Genomic DNA, 16,597 nt, shown 5'->3' on the forward strand with positions numbered 1-16,597 from the left:
TTTTTAATTGTCATAATTTCTTTTTTTAGAGTAAAATGATAATAACATTGACTAACATTTTACAATGTATTTTTTCATCACATTGATATGCAAAAAAATGGAATATATAGTACTTTTGGTATAGTTTTTAGTATCCAATTTTTAAAATTAAAATATTAAATGAATGTAATCTAATTTAACTTTGAAAATTAGTCAACTTGAATTTCGAAAAGCGCAACATGACAAATATAAATGGACAGAGGGAATAGTAAAAGTGTAGTTCGTCCTCTTTATGTGAAGGTTTGAATCAAAGATCTTCGCGACACATCATAGAAGAGCTAACCATTTCAATAATATATCAAAATTAACTCTCTTGGTTGAAAGGAATTCCTATAGCTCATAGGTATGAGATACAAACAATTTCTATGAAAGAATTAATTCTACAAGGTTATGGTGAACCCCGGATGCTGAAGGCATTTTTGGGTGATTTCGTAGTTTCTACGGGATGAACATGCTTAGATTGGTTTATGGATTTTTTTTCTTTTGCTACATTTCACGCAAAGGGTTGAAGGCGCTTGCTTAGTAGACGGAATTTCATGAGATGTGACAGAAGTTGTAGAGATAAAAGTATGTTTAAAACTAAATACTCTTGCTATGAATAAATGATCCTCTTCTGATAATTCGTCCAATTCAAAATAGCCATCATGTCCGGTAGTTTATTATAGCGTTATAAAGTTTACTTAACATTTTTTTTACTTTTTTATTTATTTACTAGATCTTTGGTACCTATAAAAATATAACTTCTTATTTCTATTTTCTTTTTGCAGTAAAATACCTAAAAGAAAGTGTGGTTGGGAGTGGAAAATCTTGGAACGTATAAATGGTCCAATAATATCGCATGATTGAAGAAGGCAAATACCGCTTATAAAAGGCTCTTAACAATATCGTATGACTGAAGAAGGCAAATATCGCTTGTAAAAGGCTCTTTCATCGAGCGAGCAATCTTGACAAAACTTAAGGTAAGTGATGTAAAGTGTTTTCTTCGATACAACTAATGTTCGAGTGATTCCATATATTGCGATAGGATGATTTTTCTCAATGTTTATTGGAATACTTTTAAATTTTCAATGTGTTTAGTGTAATTGTTATTTTTTATAGAATTTTGTTTCATTTTCGAAGAACTTTTTTTTATATAAGAAATTGCTCAAGGAATGGTTTTAAATGTAAAAAGGACTATTGTTTTATTTTGAAAAAAATAAGTAAAACTACAACATGCGGTGACTTTTTTCAAAAGAAATTGTATGCGTGAAAGTTAATTATCTAAGCTTAGCTTAGTGGTGCATTTAATCAAAAGATTAAATCTTGGAGTTGTCTTTGTTCCTTTTCTCTTCTAATGATGATGATAAAATGGTGTTAATTAATAATTTATCTTATAGTTAATAGGAGTAAAAGTTTGCACAACTATAGGAAATTTATTGGAAAAAAAAAGAGAGGAAGACCATTGTAATTATAATACATTTGAAGTTAGTGGTTATTGATCAACTTCAGTTTATTGATAACATAATTCTAGATAAAAAAATATAATAGTCGAAAATAAGGATAAAAGTGTAATAGATAGCCGAGTCGTATTGTACTTTATGTGGGAGAGGGAGCCTCCTCCTCTCCTCTTCTCAGTATTAATACATTCTCTTATTTTTCAAAATGCATATTACTATATGTTGCTTCATTGCTTTGTCTCTTGCTCTTCTACCGTCTTTCTTTTTTCTTTTGCAAATCTGCTTAAAAACTTTTCTTTTAAATCAAGGTTTAGCGAAAACAATGTCTTTACCTCACAAAATTTAAAAGGAAAATCGATGCATATTCTACCTTATCTATACCCCACATGTAAGAATTGGTTGTGGTGGTTCTTTGACCTTTGTTATTGCTCCTCTTGATAATTTCAAGCACATCTTTTAGGGTAGGTAAAGGTATTAGTAGTGTAGTATTTGATTACCACCAATATCCACTACTTATATATAGGCCTGAATGTGACAGTCTAACATTTCTGCTTCACCTATATGGTTCCACACTTACATATACAATTTTCTAAAAAAAAATTCTTTCGTTTTAATTTGTTTGTCTTATTTTTAATTTTTTTTTATATTTAAAAATTGCGTAAAAAATACTATAAATCATGATAATTGACAACTTAAAATATTTTTTTTTAAAAAAACATATAAAAAATCGATTGCTTTAAAAAAAATTCGATTGATTCATAAAATTAATCTTTCTATGTCACAAATGGGACAAAAGAGGTAACATGTATTATTTAATTTAGAAATTACATAAAAAGTATTGTAAATCTCAATTATTAACAACATATTGACTCTTGAAATTCTATTTGTGCTACATATATTGAGACAAGGGAAGTAACATATATTGTTTAAAAATAATGTAAAAAGTACTATAAATTACAATAATTAACAACTTGAAGTATTTTAAAATCATATTTAAAATTTAATTGACTCTCTAAATTTTATCTTATCACATAAAGTGAGATAAAAAAAAATAACAGATATTGGGCCCGTACTAGCACGGCCACTTGTGTTTAGTAAATTATAATGGGATAGTTTGGGAGTCGGAATCCTTCACCTTCAATAAAAGACCTCAAAATCGAGTTTATGGAAATGAAAAAAAAAATCAAATAGTAACGCAATACATCTTTATCATAACAAAAATAAATCATGATAAGGAAATATCTTACTATACATTAATGATTAATTCAACAGTGTATTGCGAAGTTACTATGGTTATAAAAAGATAAGTTCATTTTTGAGACGTACTTTGATACAATGTTTTTTATCAAAGATAATTTTATTTTCTGGGCTCGAATTGAAACATTTAACTCGAGATTTTATATTTAAAAAATTGTTTATATCACTCTTTTCTTGATATTCTACGTATGATATTTCTACATGTCAATTTTAAGTTGATATCTTCTTCAAATATTGACGATAAATGTCAGTATTGAGAAATGAGAAATAGATATGTCTTTGTATAGGTGTCTTTAATTAGAGCCATAAATTTATAATTTAGAAAAAACATGGAATAAAAGGAATAAATAAATATCAATATAAATATCTCAACGTTGTATAAGATGATTTGTATATGCAGAGTCAGATTTTAAAATTAAAATTTTATGTGTTTAATTCTTAAAGTTTCGAAGGATTAAATTTATTATATTATTGTTCATTTTTATTATTTGTTGTAACTTTAATAAATTCTTACTAACAAATTTATGTTTTGCATTGAAAATATTGAGTTTGAGTGAATCCCATGAAGTTGGATCCACTCTGCGTGTATAATTGGTTCATCTGAACATAGTATTTTTAACGTAGAATCTCAAGTATTGAAGACATAAATTTAAGAATATAAAGAATTCAACTCTACAAATCATAATAATTGAATTTATAAAATTTAAATTCAGAATTTGTTCGTGTATATGTTGGTGACTTGATGTAGATATTAACTTTAGAATGAGTTTGACTTTTATGGAAGTTTCTGAAATTGTGCTATCACTCATTTTCAATTTTATTGGTTAACTTCTCCAATTATTATTATGTTACTTTTAAGATTCAATATATTAGATTTTAAAGTAAACATAATAAATAAAACAACATGATGCATTAAGTTTTCGTTATACACACAATTTAAAAAAAGACCGATTATAAGATTCTATTATAAGGATGCGATAAATAAATCTATGTGATTCAATTTTTTCTTGCACAACATATAATAGAAACTTAGTGCACATTTTCTATTTTTATTTTTAACCTAAAAGTAGATAAATTGGATTTTGGTAGTGCATTAGAACTAAATTCATTGAATGTAGACAGGGTATGATACTATAGATTAAATTCTATTAATCTAGAAAATTACGTATTCAATATGCGTTCTATACAACATAATACAATTCAGTTTGAACGTATGTCACATCAATTGACATGTAGAACGCATGTATCTACTTAACTTTATACAAGTTTAAATATCTAATTGTACACACTCAAAGTCATTAAGCAAAAATATCAACTAAAACCAAGTTAAAGGATACGCTTATGATCAAATTAATACCTTCTTTTCTCTTTGTAGGACTTACCGACAAACCTCTCCACACTATAGTCATTTACCATAATAACAGATAATCTTCATGCTATGTTATATTATATGTTTTCTGATTGTTATTACTACTCTCATTTTTGTATCGAAAATAGACTCTACCCCTACGAAATAGTGGTAAAGTCTATATATACTCTACTCTGCCCTCCACAACCCCTTGATATGTTATTGTTATGTCATAATATATGTTCTCTATAACAACATTTCATTATAACAAACGAACGATACTCGAGTTTATAAGAAAACTCATGATTGAACACTATTTTGTAGAGTTCAGCTGACATTAATGTAACAAAAAGAATAATATTAATCTCTGTGGTACATACATAGTTGAATCTCTCAACTCTGCAGAAATGAAAACAAAGTGGGAGACCAAAGAAAAAAGAAGAGAGAAATAGGTTCACCTGGACATTTCAACTAAACTAAATACAGTTTATACAAACTGATATATTACATGTACACAACTATCTCCCTCTCTATAAGACCTACTTGTCCGATAAACTCGCCTCGCGTGTGGAGAAGTCATAGAATTCGTGTTGCCTCATCAAATCCGAGATGTTCGTTTTCTGGCGAGACTTCCCTGACGAGCTTGAAAAAATGTTGCTAGATGAAACTCTGAGCAGCAAATCATAACCCCAGGCTTTATAGTCCAACCCATTTCACCCATCTGAAGAGTTTGCCAACTCTGAATGGCAATCCGTAGTCTTTGGCTACAGCAGGTTCCCTTTTTGCTGTTTCGGGGTCAGACCAAACGTACACCCCACGCTCCTGCCGACTCCCTGGCACAGTGTTGTCGAGGATCACAGCTACCAAGAATGCTATCACCATGTGGAGTGATAACAATGTATTCAAAATGTAGTTTAGCTGCAAAAGAAATAGTTTAGGATCGATTCAAGAGAATTTTAGTTCATGTGATTCTAGTCGAAGGTGCATACCCCTCCAAAGTTTGTCCGGATAGGACCGTGAGAAGCCACGACATATGGTTGAAAATAACTCGGAACTTGCAAGTTGCTTTTCGGAGTGATGCCATACTGCTGAAAATAGGCTGGTATAGAGAGGGATAGGAATAAAGACAGGCCAACTATGATAATGTTCCTCGAGCTTCCTGCTTCGCTATAGCGTAAATTTGACAAGCCCAAAGCGGTAAGCATTGTCCACATAAAGCATAATAGGCCTGCAACGATGACATCCGGTATTGATGCAATAAAACCTCCTACTTTACCTGTTTGCATGACAGAAAGGAGCATGGTTAAGCATTACATCCCTATGACAAATAGGTGACTCAATATATGCAAATAGGTGTCAATTACACCAGTACATGACTTTTCAAGGGTAAAAGTGAAAGAGATAGGATATCCATGAAATTCGGAGGAATTTGGGTTCGCCTCCTTACCCTCCCACTTTACCACCAAGCTTAATCTTCGAGGGGCTTCAAACTCACGATGTTTGCCTACACATCCTGTGTTGTACTTCCTTTACCACTAAACCAAAGGCCTGCCTTTTTTTAATACCCGAGAAATCCCTTAAACGTTGGAACACAACGCCAGTTGGTGCACAGGTTTTGAGCTCGAGGGAGTATAGGTCCGTTCCTAAATTTCTTTGGGATTCCTTAATATTAAACATAATTCTCTTCACAATGCTGTAAGATGTGGGGGTTTCTTGAGGGGAGAGGAGGGTAGAATGAATCGTGATAAAAGTTTCCAACTTGTTTTCCTTAGTTGACATGATCGAGTTGATCTAGATAATGAAAAAAAAAGGGGTAACAGTTCTAGTCCTCTCTAAATTAAGAACAGAATTAATACAAATTACCCCTTCAGGTCTATCATAACGCTCCTGACCCTTGAAACTAAAGAAAACCTCCTCAAGGTTGTTGACCATGAGGTGAAATGCTTAGTTTTTCAAAGTTTTCTAATATGGGAAAAGTTCCCTCCCTCGGCCAGTCGTCCCAAACTTGTACATCTCTTCGTTCACATTTTCTTCATCCCACTCCTTTTGCATAATGACAAACAAAGAATGATTGAATCAGTCAGATTCATATCTTTCGTGATGCTCAATCTTTGTCAATTTGGAAGGAAAAACAATTGTTACACTTCTGCCCATAACCTTGAGGAGATGGTAGTTTAAGTGTAAGTGCCACAAATCCAAAAATGAAGCGGATAAAAACGTAGTAATACAACAACATACCCAATGTAATTCTACAAGTGGGGGCTAGGGATGATAGTGTGTAGACCTTACCCCTACCTACCTTGGGAGGTAGAGAGGCTGTTTTTTTGTACCATTTTCTCTTCATTGTATGTCCCATTTCCCAAGTAATCAGAATATATATCAGTAACAAGTAGAACTCACTCGGGGAGATTCATCACCTTTGGATAGTTTTGTAATCATTAGAACTGTAGAACATGATGTATGGAGAGGAGACTAAATGCATTATTTTACCAAGGTAACATCCAAAAGTTCTCAAAACGGCAAAGATAATTTACAAAGATATGCTGCAAGTTCTTCTCATATCTTACAACATCCAGTATTTATGTCCCATTTTCTCTTCATTGTATGGTCCGAGTGAATCATCTCATTACCAAATTAGAGCACATGCTAACTGGCTATCTTGATTCTTGGTGATGAAGTTTCTAATATGAAAACTGTTTTTATTAAAAAAAGAAACATTACACGCACAAAGTAGAACATAGAGATTGTGGAATTAAAAAGGTCTACCAAAGTTTTTTTCCTCTTCCAAACACAAAATCAGTACTTTTATTCTACCTCCTGACATGAAACATGGTTTAATTTTTGGGAGTTGAGAAATGTTAACAGTTTCCAGAAAGGCCTACAACCTATGAGGGGATATTTATGCGAATTTTATAAATTCATAAAGTTACCTCTAGAAGCATACCTATAAGAGACAGGACAATTAAAACACATGCCCCCAACTCGATTGCTCTGCGGCTTCCCATTTTGGTAACAGCAATCGTGTGCACATTTTCAGTTAAAGTTGCAGATCCAGTTCCTGTGCCCCATAGACCAGCCAAGAGGCTACAAAGACCTTCAAGACCAATTCCTCGACTTAAAACACCAGGTGTTGGCGGTCTGGACGCAACCAACAATGATGATGCATGATATGACCCAACCTAAAAGTTGACAAGAGAATAATTAGAAGAAAAAAAATGATAGTTCAACACTGCATTCTATATATTGTCTAATATTTGAGAAGAGAACTATTAAGCAAAGAGGCAGTCCGAGAATATTAAGTCGATTAACAAGCTTGGAACATTGAGAATATATTTAAAGCAAGTAGCCGAGTGTTTCTCAAAGCAAAAGTGCAAAGAACCACAATGCTTGCTCTAAGTGAAAACCAAGAGGTGATGTCACTTGTCGAAGTGCGGCACACAATATCAAGACTACAAAACTTATCTAATACATTTTTTTTGTTTGATCAAGTAATAAGAATTATCTAATACATATGAATTTAGTACTTAAAACATCCAAACTCTATGATTTTGAAATTCCACTACATAGGCTACACGTAGCTTAGGGTGTTCCATTCGTTCAGTTTGCAAAGAGGTCACCTGCTGGGACAAGGGGGAATAACCCACAACACTGCATTAAGACAAGATGCACAGATTTCCAACAAGTCCGCATGTGTGGCCTAGTGGTCAATGAAATGGGTTGGGAACCATGGGGTCACAGATTCAAACCCAGCAGAGACAAAAACATTAGGTGATTACTTCCCAACAGAGATACATGGTACCCTGTTGCTGGTGGGAGATGGGAGGTATTAGTCGAGGTGCGCGCAAGCTAGCCCGAACACCACGGTAATAAATAAAAAATTCTACTTGACCAATATATTTTCCTCAAGTTGACTCAAGGCACAGTGAAGCAACTGAGTTGAGGTCTATATAAATGTCAGACAGCTCTTAAAATAAGTCTCGGCTCACAAGATGACACTACTGAAAATGCAATATCTTAGGAGTAACTTGTTACTATAAAAGATAAGAAAACTAAAACTCAACAAGGAAACAACTCACCGAATCCACAGATGAAATTATGGATACAACACACATTACTAGAGCCATTTTCCAGTGGAAGACGGGCATACCCCATTGCAATGGATAAGGGAATCTAAACCACGGAGCAGATCCTAATGCATGTAAAGCATCAACACGACAGTGCTTCATCTTAGGGATATTCTCTCTGCAGTGATCGGATATTATATGTGATACTGGTGCATTCACATCACAGCCTTTATAGCTATATACTCCCACTGCCGTCAGAAGGAAAGCTACAGCCCATGTTATTGCTAGACCCAATGGAACCTGCACATGAACATGAATGCATCGTTAGAGGAAGGTGAGAGCAAACAGAAAAGGAATAAAAGCTAAAAAAAAGTACACCACTGATTTACCGCGTAGATGAGAAACACGCGATGACCAAGAACAGATATCTTACGGAGGTACTGCATGACAAGAAAAGATTTACATTGAAGAAGTTAGACATTATATACATGCAAAAGAAAATATTAATCTGATATACCCAGGAAGAAAAATAAAGGAAAATGTCGTGACCAACATTATCTGCACCACTACTGAGACATTTCAATTGTTTTACATGATACAGAAAGATATCTAAACAAGAACATTGTGGCAACTTACAAGAGAGAAAAAAATAACCAACAATATCTGAACCGCTCCGATTTCAAGACATGTACCAATTTGTGGGAAACCGTAACTGTAGAATGAAAGTCCAACAGCAGCAACAGTAGGAGCCACAACCACAGGATTGATCAACCTAAACCAGAATAGGGAAAAACAGTGTTTAGATTTATATTTGCACACCATGTTTAAGTGATTAAAGTCTACTTAAACCTAGAAGAAATAGTTGTGGTGGATTGGTTATAAGAAGAACAAAATTCCTTTATTTTTCTGTGTTCTCGTTAACTAGAACTTCCTCTGTTAATATGTTACGGCAGGGGAATCAAGTTCATATGCCATCTATATAGTCTGGTAGTCAATATCTAAAGATGAGACTTTCAAGATTTTCTGTTATTGTTATTGTCTATCATTTGATTCCAATTGATCAATCATCTCGAGGCAAGAAAGATTGAGTCTATCCCATAGACTGAATTATTATTTTGAGAATGATAATAATTCAGTTTATAGGATAGTCTCAATCTTTCTTGCCTCCATAGACTGAATTATTATTATTTTGGTAATAACCATAGACTGAATTATTAAGTATGCTAAACAGCCACGAAGTGTAGAACCCTCCTCAATAACACAACATTGCTAAAGCTCATATTGTTTTCAAGTGATTCATGGCATTTCCTATTGCCCAAAAAGAAAAAGATAAAAGGTAACTAAACGGATGATATGGGACCGGTCAAATTAAAATAGGTCCCTCCATGATCCCAATAACAACAAACCCAGTGTATTCCCACAAGTGGGGTCTCCGGAGGGTAACGTGTACACATACCTTATCCCTACCTTGCGAGGTAGAGAGGTTGTTTCCGATAGACCCTCGGCTCAAGGAGAAGCATATAAAGAAACAACAGAAGTGAAGATTGAAGAAACCACACCAAAATACTAAGGACCCATTTGGCCATAGATTTCCCAAATAAAATTTGGGGGGAAATTTGGCAAATAGTGTTTGTCCATATAATTTGCTATTATTTGACAAATATTTTTGGCAAATAACCCAAATACTAGAAAAAACTAGTATCTAGGCCAAATCTCATTATTTGGTAACTTTTAAAAATTCAAATTCTACACCAAACTTTCATCTTTTACAAAAACACCATCTATAGTATTTGTTTGCGTTATATTACATAATTTTTTACGTGAACACCAAAGCAGTGATAAAATATTCAATGAATATGAAAGTGATGATATGGTTGTTGATGAAAATGACGAACAATCGACTTAGTGTAATAAAGTCACGTGTTTCGTCTACTTCATGATGTATGGAATGATGCTTGTTGCACTCATTCCAAACTACCGCATTACTCCAATGTCATGGATACTAGTTATTTGTTGCAACGAAGATCCAATTGACTTGTTGCGGAAGTCATGAATCTTGTTACGTCTACGTTTCTATCTTGCTATGAAATACAAACTTATGGTTAATTTTGATAGTTTTTAAAACTTATGGGTATAAATCATATTTATTTAAAAAGTGAAATATATTTACCAAATATTATGGCCAAACACATGGTGAAATTTCACCCAAATTCTCACCCAAATAATATTTGTCAAAAATATTTGGAAATCTATGGCCAAACGCTAGCTAAGAATAGCACGACAAAGCATTCTGGAAAAAAAAAGGAATAACAACAGCAACAACAAAATAATACAATAATCGAAGTACAAGAAACAACAGATAGCAATAGAAATTGAAGAACAAGAAACTACAAGAGTACTACTACGTCTACTATTAATGGAGAGGCCCCTCCATGATCATAATACACAAATACGAAAGAAAGTAAAAAAAAATGTGTTTGGGGGAGGGAGAAGAAGAAGGAATTACCTTCTCAATGAAATCGGTGGCTCAGTCTAATCAAATCAAATCTAAACTACTAGACCTACTAATGGTGTGAAAAAAAATAATTGTCCTTCAATTAGCACCCAAAAGACCACTCCATTGTAGTCAATTAAAACTAAATCCTGATTTTCCCTAAAATCATCAAACATCATATAGCGTCGTAAGCACAGGGAGACATTGCTATATTTTAGCACTAAAGAATGTTTGTAGGTCATATTGATCAATCTACTGGGTATAATACCAGCAAAATAGAGTGAAGAGAATTGTCTTAGCTGAGAACCAATGATGATGAAAAGATCCAATAAGAAACAGAAACGACTACTCAGTTTTATTAGCATCCATGAGGCTCCAAATATTAGCTGCATAATTATTAAAGCATATATTGGCAGCACAGCAAGACAACGGAGAAGAACACATACAAATGTTGAACAAGAATTTCTTACCTCAGTAATACTGACATCAGCCCACTGTATCCAAGAATTGCTTGAAAAGCTGAAGAAATTATTAAAGCTCCCTGCAACTCCTTCATGATATGCTTGAATTTCTGCAAGTAGGAGATCTTCTTACTACTATGTTTTGACATGAATAACGACTTGATAGGCAACCAATAATTAGACCTATTGTTAAATTCAGTGATGAGAAAAGAATCATAGCAAGAAGGAGCTTTGCAACATACATTTCCTTTCAATGCCAAGAACTCTGGGGAGTTAATTATTGCAAGAGCAGGAGCAAGATAAACAAATGAAGGGCCCTGTATCAGAGGCAACCTCGAGCCAAATGACGTGTGCAAGAGAGTCGTCACTCCTGACATAAGGAGCACAGTGGAAACGACATTTGATGTGTCCTCCTATATGTACCAACTTTTATCAGTTCACATCAGTTAAATAAGACAAAACTAACACTATAGTAAACGTAGCATGAATAAGAATGAAAAGAAAGTAAAATACTCACATAGTTACCACCCATTGCTGGAACTATCACAAGTGGAATTAATATCAACGATCCCAATATTGAAAGATAATGTTGAAATCCATAGAGTCCAATAGGAACTGCAGCATATGAACATACATCAGTAATTTCACTATTAGACCAAAAGATTAAATCTTTTCCACATGGACTGGTGTAACTAATATTAATTTCAACCTAATTACAATTCGCAATACTCAATAATCAATATCGCAATTACATGCTCAAAACAGATAAGTCCAAGAAAACACAAATAGATGTCATTTGATTATCCTATCAACCAGCAATTCAATGGAAAATGACAGCTTTTCCAATCACAAGCGGAATTAATATCAACAATCCCACTGAAAGATAATTTTAAATACATATCGTCCAATAGGAACTACTACATATCAACATACATCATTAACCTCACAGTTAAGACTTAAAGATCAAATCTTTTTCACATGAACAGGTGTAACTCATCTTAATTTAAATCTAAATACATTTGCCAATACTCAATATCACAATTACATGCTCAAAACAGAAAAAGGACCAAACCCCACAAACACATAGCATCTCATCATCCTATCAAACAAGGAATTCAATGAAAAATGTTAGCTTTTTCGATTAACTAACAATACAACAACAACATACCCATATACAATGTAATCCCACAAGTAGGGTATTGGGAGGGTAGAATGTACACAGACCTTACCCCCTAGCTCGTAGAGATAAAGAGATTGTCTCTGATCGACCCTCGGATTAAATAAAGCACGCCAAACTGTTTGAAAAAGGTGATACATATATGGGAGCAATAACAACAACGAAAATAATGCAAAATGTAGAGCATTACACAACAAACATGGGAAAGAACAGTAACAACAACATATTCAAAAATCATCTCACCAAGACCAGGAGTATCTCTAAGCTCATATTTCATATGTGAATGCCTAGACATAAAACCATCATCATCAACTATTTGTGGCAACACATCCACAACCTCTTCATTCCTCGAAACTCTTCGAGCCGGCTGCTGAGCCGCAGCTGCAGTCGTCGCTGCAGCAGCTGGCTCAGCAGTAGCAGTAGTACCAACTGCTTGTCCATTAGTACTCTTAGCCACTCCACCACCACTACCACCATCAGAGTCTCTCCTTTTCCTCACAGGTGGCTTATCCTTCTCACCTGTCGTTTCCCCATTAACCTTCTCCTGTCTAGTCCTAACCCGACCCGCTTCAAGATCCAAATTCGGGTCGGACTCTCTCCTCCGGGTCGACTGCTGCTGTATCCCAATTTGCCCAGAATCACTAGCATTCGTCTCCCCAGAGAATTTCGGGCGAAACCCAGTTTTCTTTGCCCATGTAGTAGGCGGCATTGCTGCAGATTCCGGTGCAGGTGGCCATGGACCGGGTCGAGGACGCTTATTCGGGTCGGAGCTAGCCATTTTTTTTTCCTTAACACATAGCTCAAATAAAACTACACTAAACAAACATATACCCAAATGGGTATTCGTGGATCTAACTTCTAGCTAGGGTTTTTCAACTTTCAAAAACAGCTACAGAAAACCAAAAACAAAAAAAAAAAGAAAACTTTCACATAAAGCAATGAGCTTTTGAACAACTTTTTACACACAGTGAAAGGTGTTGGTGTGTGAGAGATAAAGAGAAATGTGAGAGTGAGAATTGTACTAGTACACTGCTGGAGCTAGCTAGCTAAGCTTGTGTAGAGAGAGAAACAAGAGAGAGAGAGAGTGTGACAGAAGAAGACAATGGTTAAAGAAGAGAATTTAGAGAGACAAAGTGATGAAAACGGTGCCGTATGGCTTCTTTCTGTTCTCCACCAAAAATGATGTCACCCTTATCCTTTTTGTTTCTAACGTTCTTCTTAAAAATACATTATTTTATTTTAATACCGACGAATGTGGTGTCGTAGATAGAATTGTTTCTTTCTTTAATAAGATTTCTTGGATTTGAGCTTTGAGTATAAATGATCTTTAATAGGCAGCGTTTTTCTTTGAATGGGATTTATACAATACGAATTTGTATTAGTTGGATTTCAATACGAATATTAAACATCAAATGAAAAATTAAAAATATATACATGTCAAAATCATTTAATACGAGGAATAAGGGATAATTAATTTGAGGATGAATTCATCTCATATATGATTGGAATAAAATTATGAGAATTTTTATTTTGGGATTAGTTATCTCAAAATTGTAATATTAGTATCCTACATTAATGATAAAATAACTAATTTCAGGATAACTTATTTGTCAACTAAATGAGAGCTTAGTACTACTATAATATTAAAAAATTATTTATAGTAGGTACTTATTTTTTTCAAGATTACACTTGTGAAATTGTATATATATTATTGTATAATAATATAAATAAAGTTGGAGTTTAATAAAGTTAAATTGTGTTTAATATAAAATAAAAATAAAAATAGCATATATAAGTGAGGTGTATGTGATTTTTATTCTACCTTGTGAAGATACAAAGATTATTTCTAATAGAATGAACTAGTTGAATGATATAAACAAAAGGCTTCTTACTAATACTAATTCAGCTTAACGTATATTGTCGCAAATTATTAAAATTATAAAAATGATTGAATGACCTTTAATCAAGTTTCAATCTTACCACTATAAATATTCGAATAAAAAAATATTTAAAATCTATAATCAAACGGATTTGTGTGTCTTCAAATTTTCTTTTTAAAGAAATTGAGCCTTCATAACACTATTAGTATAAATTATCTTATACTCAAGCTTGACCCCATTCTTCTCTTAGCAAGAAAAAAAAAAAGCTCACTATATTTTTTTCTTGTTTCTTTATTCTACTCAATGAGTTTTTCTAATCACAAATGAATGATTAGATTTAGATTTTGGATTAAAAGATATATAATATTTTTTTAATTAGTTATTGTGTCTTCTTTATTTTGATATGTTCCTTTTTATACTGCATTGATACGCCTTATTTAAATCGAGAATCTTTTAAAATAGTCTCATAAAGATTATAAGATTGTGTACATTTTATCTTTTTTTTTTCTGATTTTATCTATTCAATTATATTAAATATATGTTATTAATGTTATTATTAATTTGAGCAATTTGAAAATTCTTAATAATAGAAAATATTTACTCTTAAATAGGTCAAACGAAGCGCGAATCCAAATTGACCTTGATGGCGAGTTCAAGTAGTAAAGAAACAATCAGGACAATTGCAATCTGCCTTCTTAACCTAAAGTTGTTGGAGAGCTACTCGAATATAGTGGATGGATAATTTGTAATTTCTTCATTCTTAATTAAAAAAATTGTATTCAAATAATGGAAAAAAAATACGTTAAGGAGATAGACCTTACATTAGATTAATTGACGATTCTATACAAAAATATTGGACATCGGATGAAAGATACTAGAATATACTTTTTCTATTCATATTTAGTTGTCCATATTGACTTGGCACGTCCACTAAAGAATCATAAATAAAAATAATAATTTTTATTATATCACTTTTATTAATTATAAGTCATTTAAATATTAAAATAAATAATATTTAATAACAAAAATAAAATAAATAAAAATAATTATCTTTTTAAATTTTGAAATTAGATAAATATAATTCAATATTTATTTAAATATATTGAACGAGTAAAACTAAATTATTGTTGAAAATATTTTGAGATCAACATTTAATGTTATGATAGACTGGATCATATTAATTGAAGGCACGGATCTTGCAAGTAAAACCAAATCCAATACAAAAGGACAAGATAAAATTTTAAATATGCAAACTAAAAATAGAAAATCAATAAATACTCTCACTATCCTTAAATGATTGTCACATTTCCCTTGTTGTAGATAAATTTTAAAATTATTATTTTAATTAACTAGTTTTGTGATTAGCTAGTTCAAAAGTATGATTGAAGAAATATGAAAATAGTAAACTTTTGGACATAGATATAAGATATGGGGGGCAATTATTAATTTTTTTTGGACATGTAAAAAGAGAATTACTGAGAATATCTTTGAATTTAACACAAATTATTAATTTCGTCACTGAATTATTGACAGTTTTAAAAATACACATCTATTTGACTAATTGAATTTAGATATACCCCTATATACTACACGACATAACAAGTAGTCTAAAATTCTTGTAAGAGAATGAAACTCTTAATAAAGAGTCGAGAGAAGTGTAGAAATACCTCTAAACTTGGTGAGAATTCGTGAATGTATTTCACTCATATTACAAAATTAAAGGTTTATTTAAGTTTATTTAAGTTTAGTTAGATTGACAATTCTAATATAGTTCATTTGTTGCATTCTTGAAGGATTGTGCATGTTGTATCGTAATGGTGATATTAACGATCACATTCGAACTTAGATACACCCCCGATCTGACACATGACGTAGCAAGTGGTTTCAAATTTTTGTAGGAGCATGGGACTCTTAATAAAAAGCCAAAAGAAGTATTAAAAACACTCATAAATTTGACGAGAATTTAAGAATATATTTCACTCATGTTGCAATATTAGAGGTGTATTTAAATCCAATTAGATTGATAATGCTAATATAGTTCATGCATTGCATCCTTGAAGGATTGTGCATATTGTAGTAATGGTGAAATTAATAATCACATTCGTCTTTTTTTGGTTATGAGTTGAAAACGAGAATTTAACTATATGAGATTGAATCTCTTGTTGTTCCTCAGTTAGCTCAATGGCAGAGCGGTATGTCATTCTAAGTTCATTATTTTCTTTCCACCTATTCCTTCACTATTCCATCCCCCGAACCTCACTTTCTATTCCATATTGTCTACTTAGTGCTAGATTATATATAAATAGTTTTGAGATAGTATCTGTTTTTACTTATTTACCATAACACTAAAAAAAATATGTCAATCGCTAGCATCCAACTAAACTGAAGGCCTAATTTAATCTGAGAAGTAATAATTCAATTCGGATATACACTTTATGAAT

The 16,597-nt window shown here is 32.6% G+C and overlaps 1 protein-coding gene across 1 annotated transcript; it reads right to left on the reverse strand.

The window, feature by feature from the left end:
- Window positions 1–4,417: 4,417 nt before the first annotated feature.
- LOC102592233 (nucleobase-ascorbate transporter 12) lies at window positions 4,418–13,443 on the reverse strand. Its single transcript, XM_006349021.2, has 10 exons — window positions 12,520–13,443; window positions 11,617–11,714; window positions 11,342–11,512; window positions 11,109–11,209; window positions 8,781–8,916; window positions 8,534–8,584; window positions 8,157–8,444; window positions 7,025–7,259; window positions 5,070–5,356; window positions 4,418–4,998 (listed from the first exon to the last, which is right to left on the reverse strand). The coding sequence occupies exons 1-10, from the start codon at window positions 13,052–13,054 to the stop codon at window positions 4,777–4,779; spliced, it is 2,124 nt and encodes a 707-aa protein (XP_006349083.1). The 5' UTR covers window positions 13,055–13,443; the 3' UTR covers window positions 4,418–4,776.
- Window positions 13,444–16,597: the final 3,154 nt, after the last annotated feature.

The sequence above is a fragment of the Solanum tuberosum genome, unplaced genomic scaffold (assembly GCF_000226075.1).
Source record: "Solanum tuberosum cultivar DM 1-3 516 R44 unplaced genomic scaffold, SolTub_3.0 scf00101, whole genome shotgun sequence".
NCBI classification, from domain to species: Eukaryota; Viridiplantae; Streptophyta; class Magnoliopsida; order Solanales; family Solanaceae; genus Solanum; species Solanum tuberosum.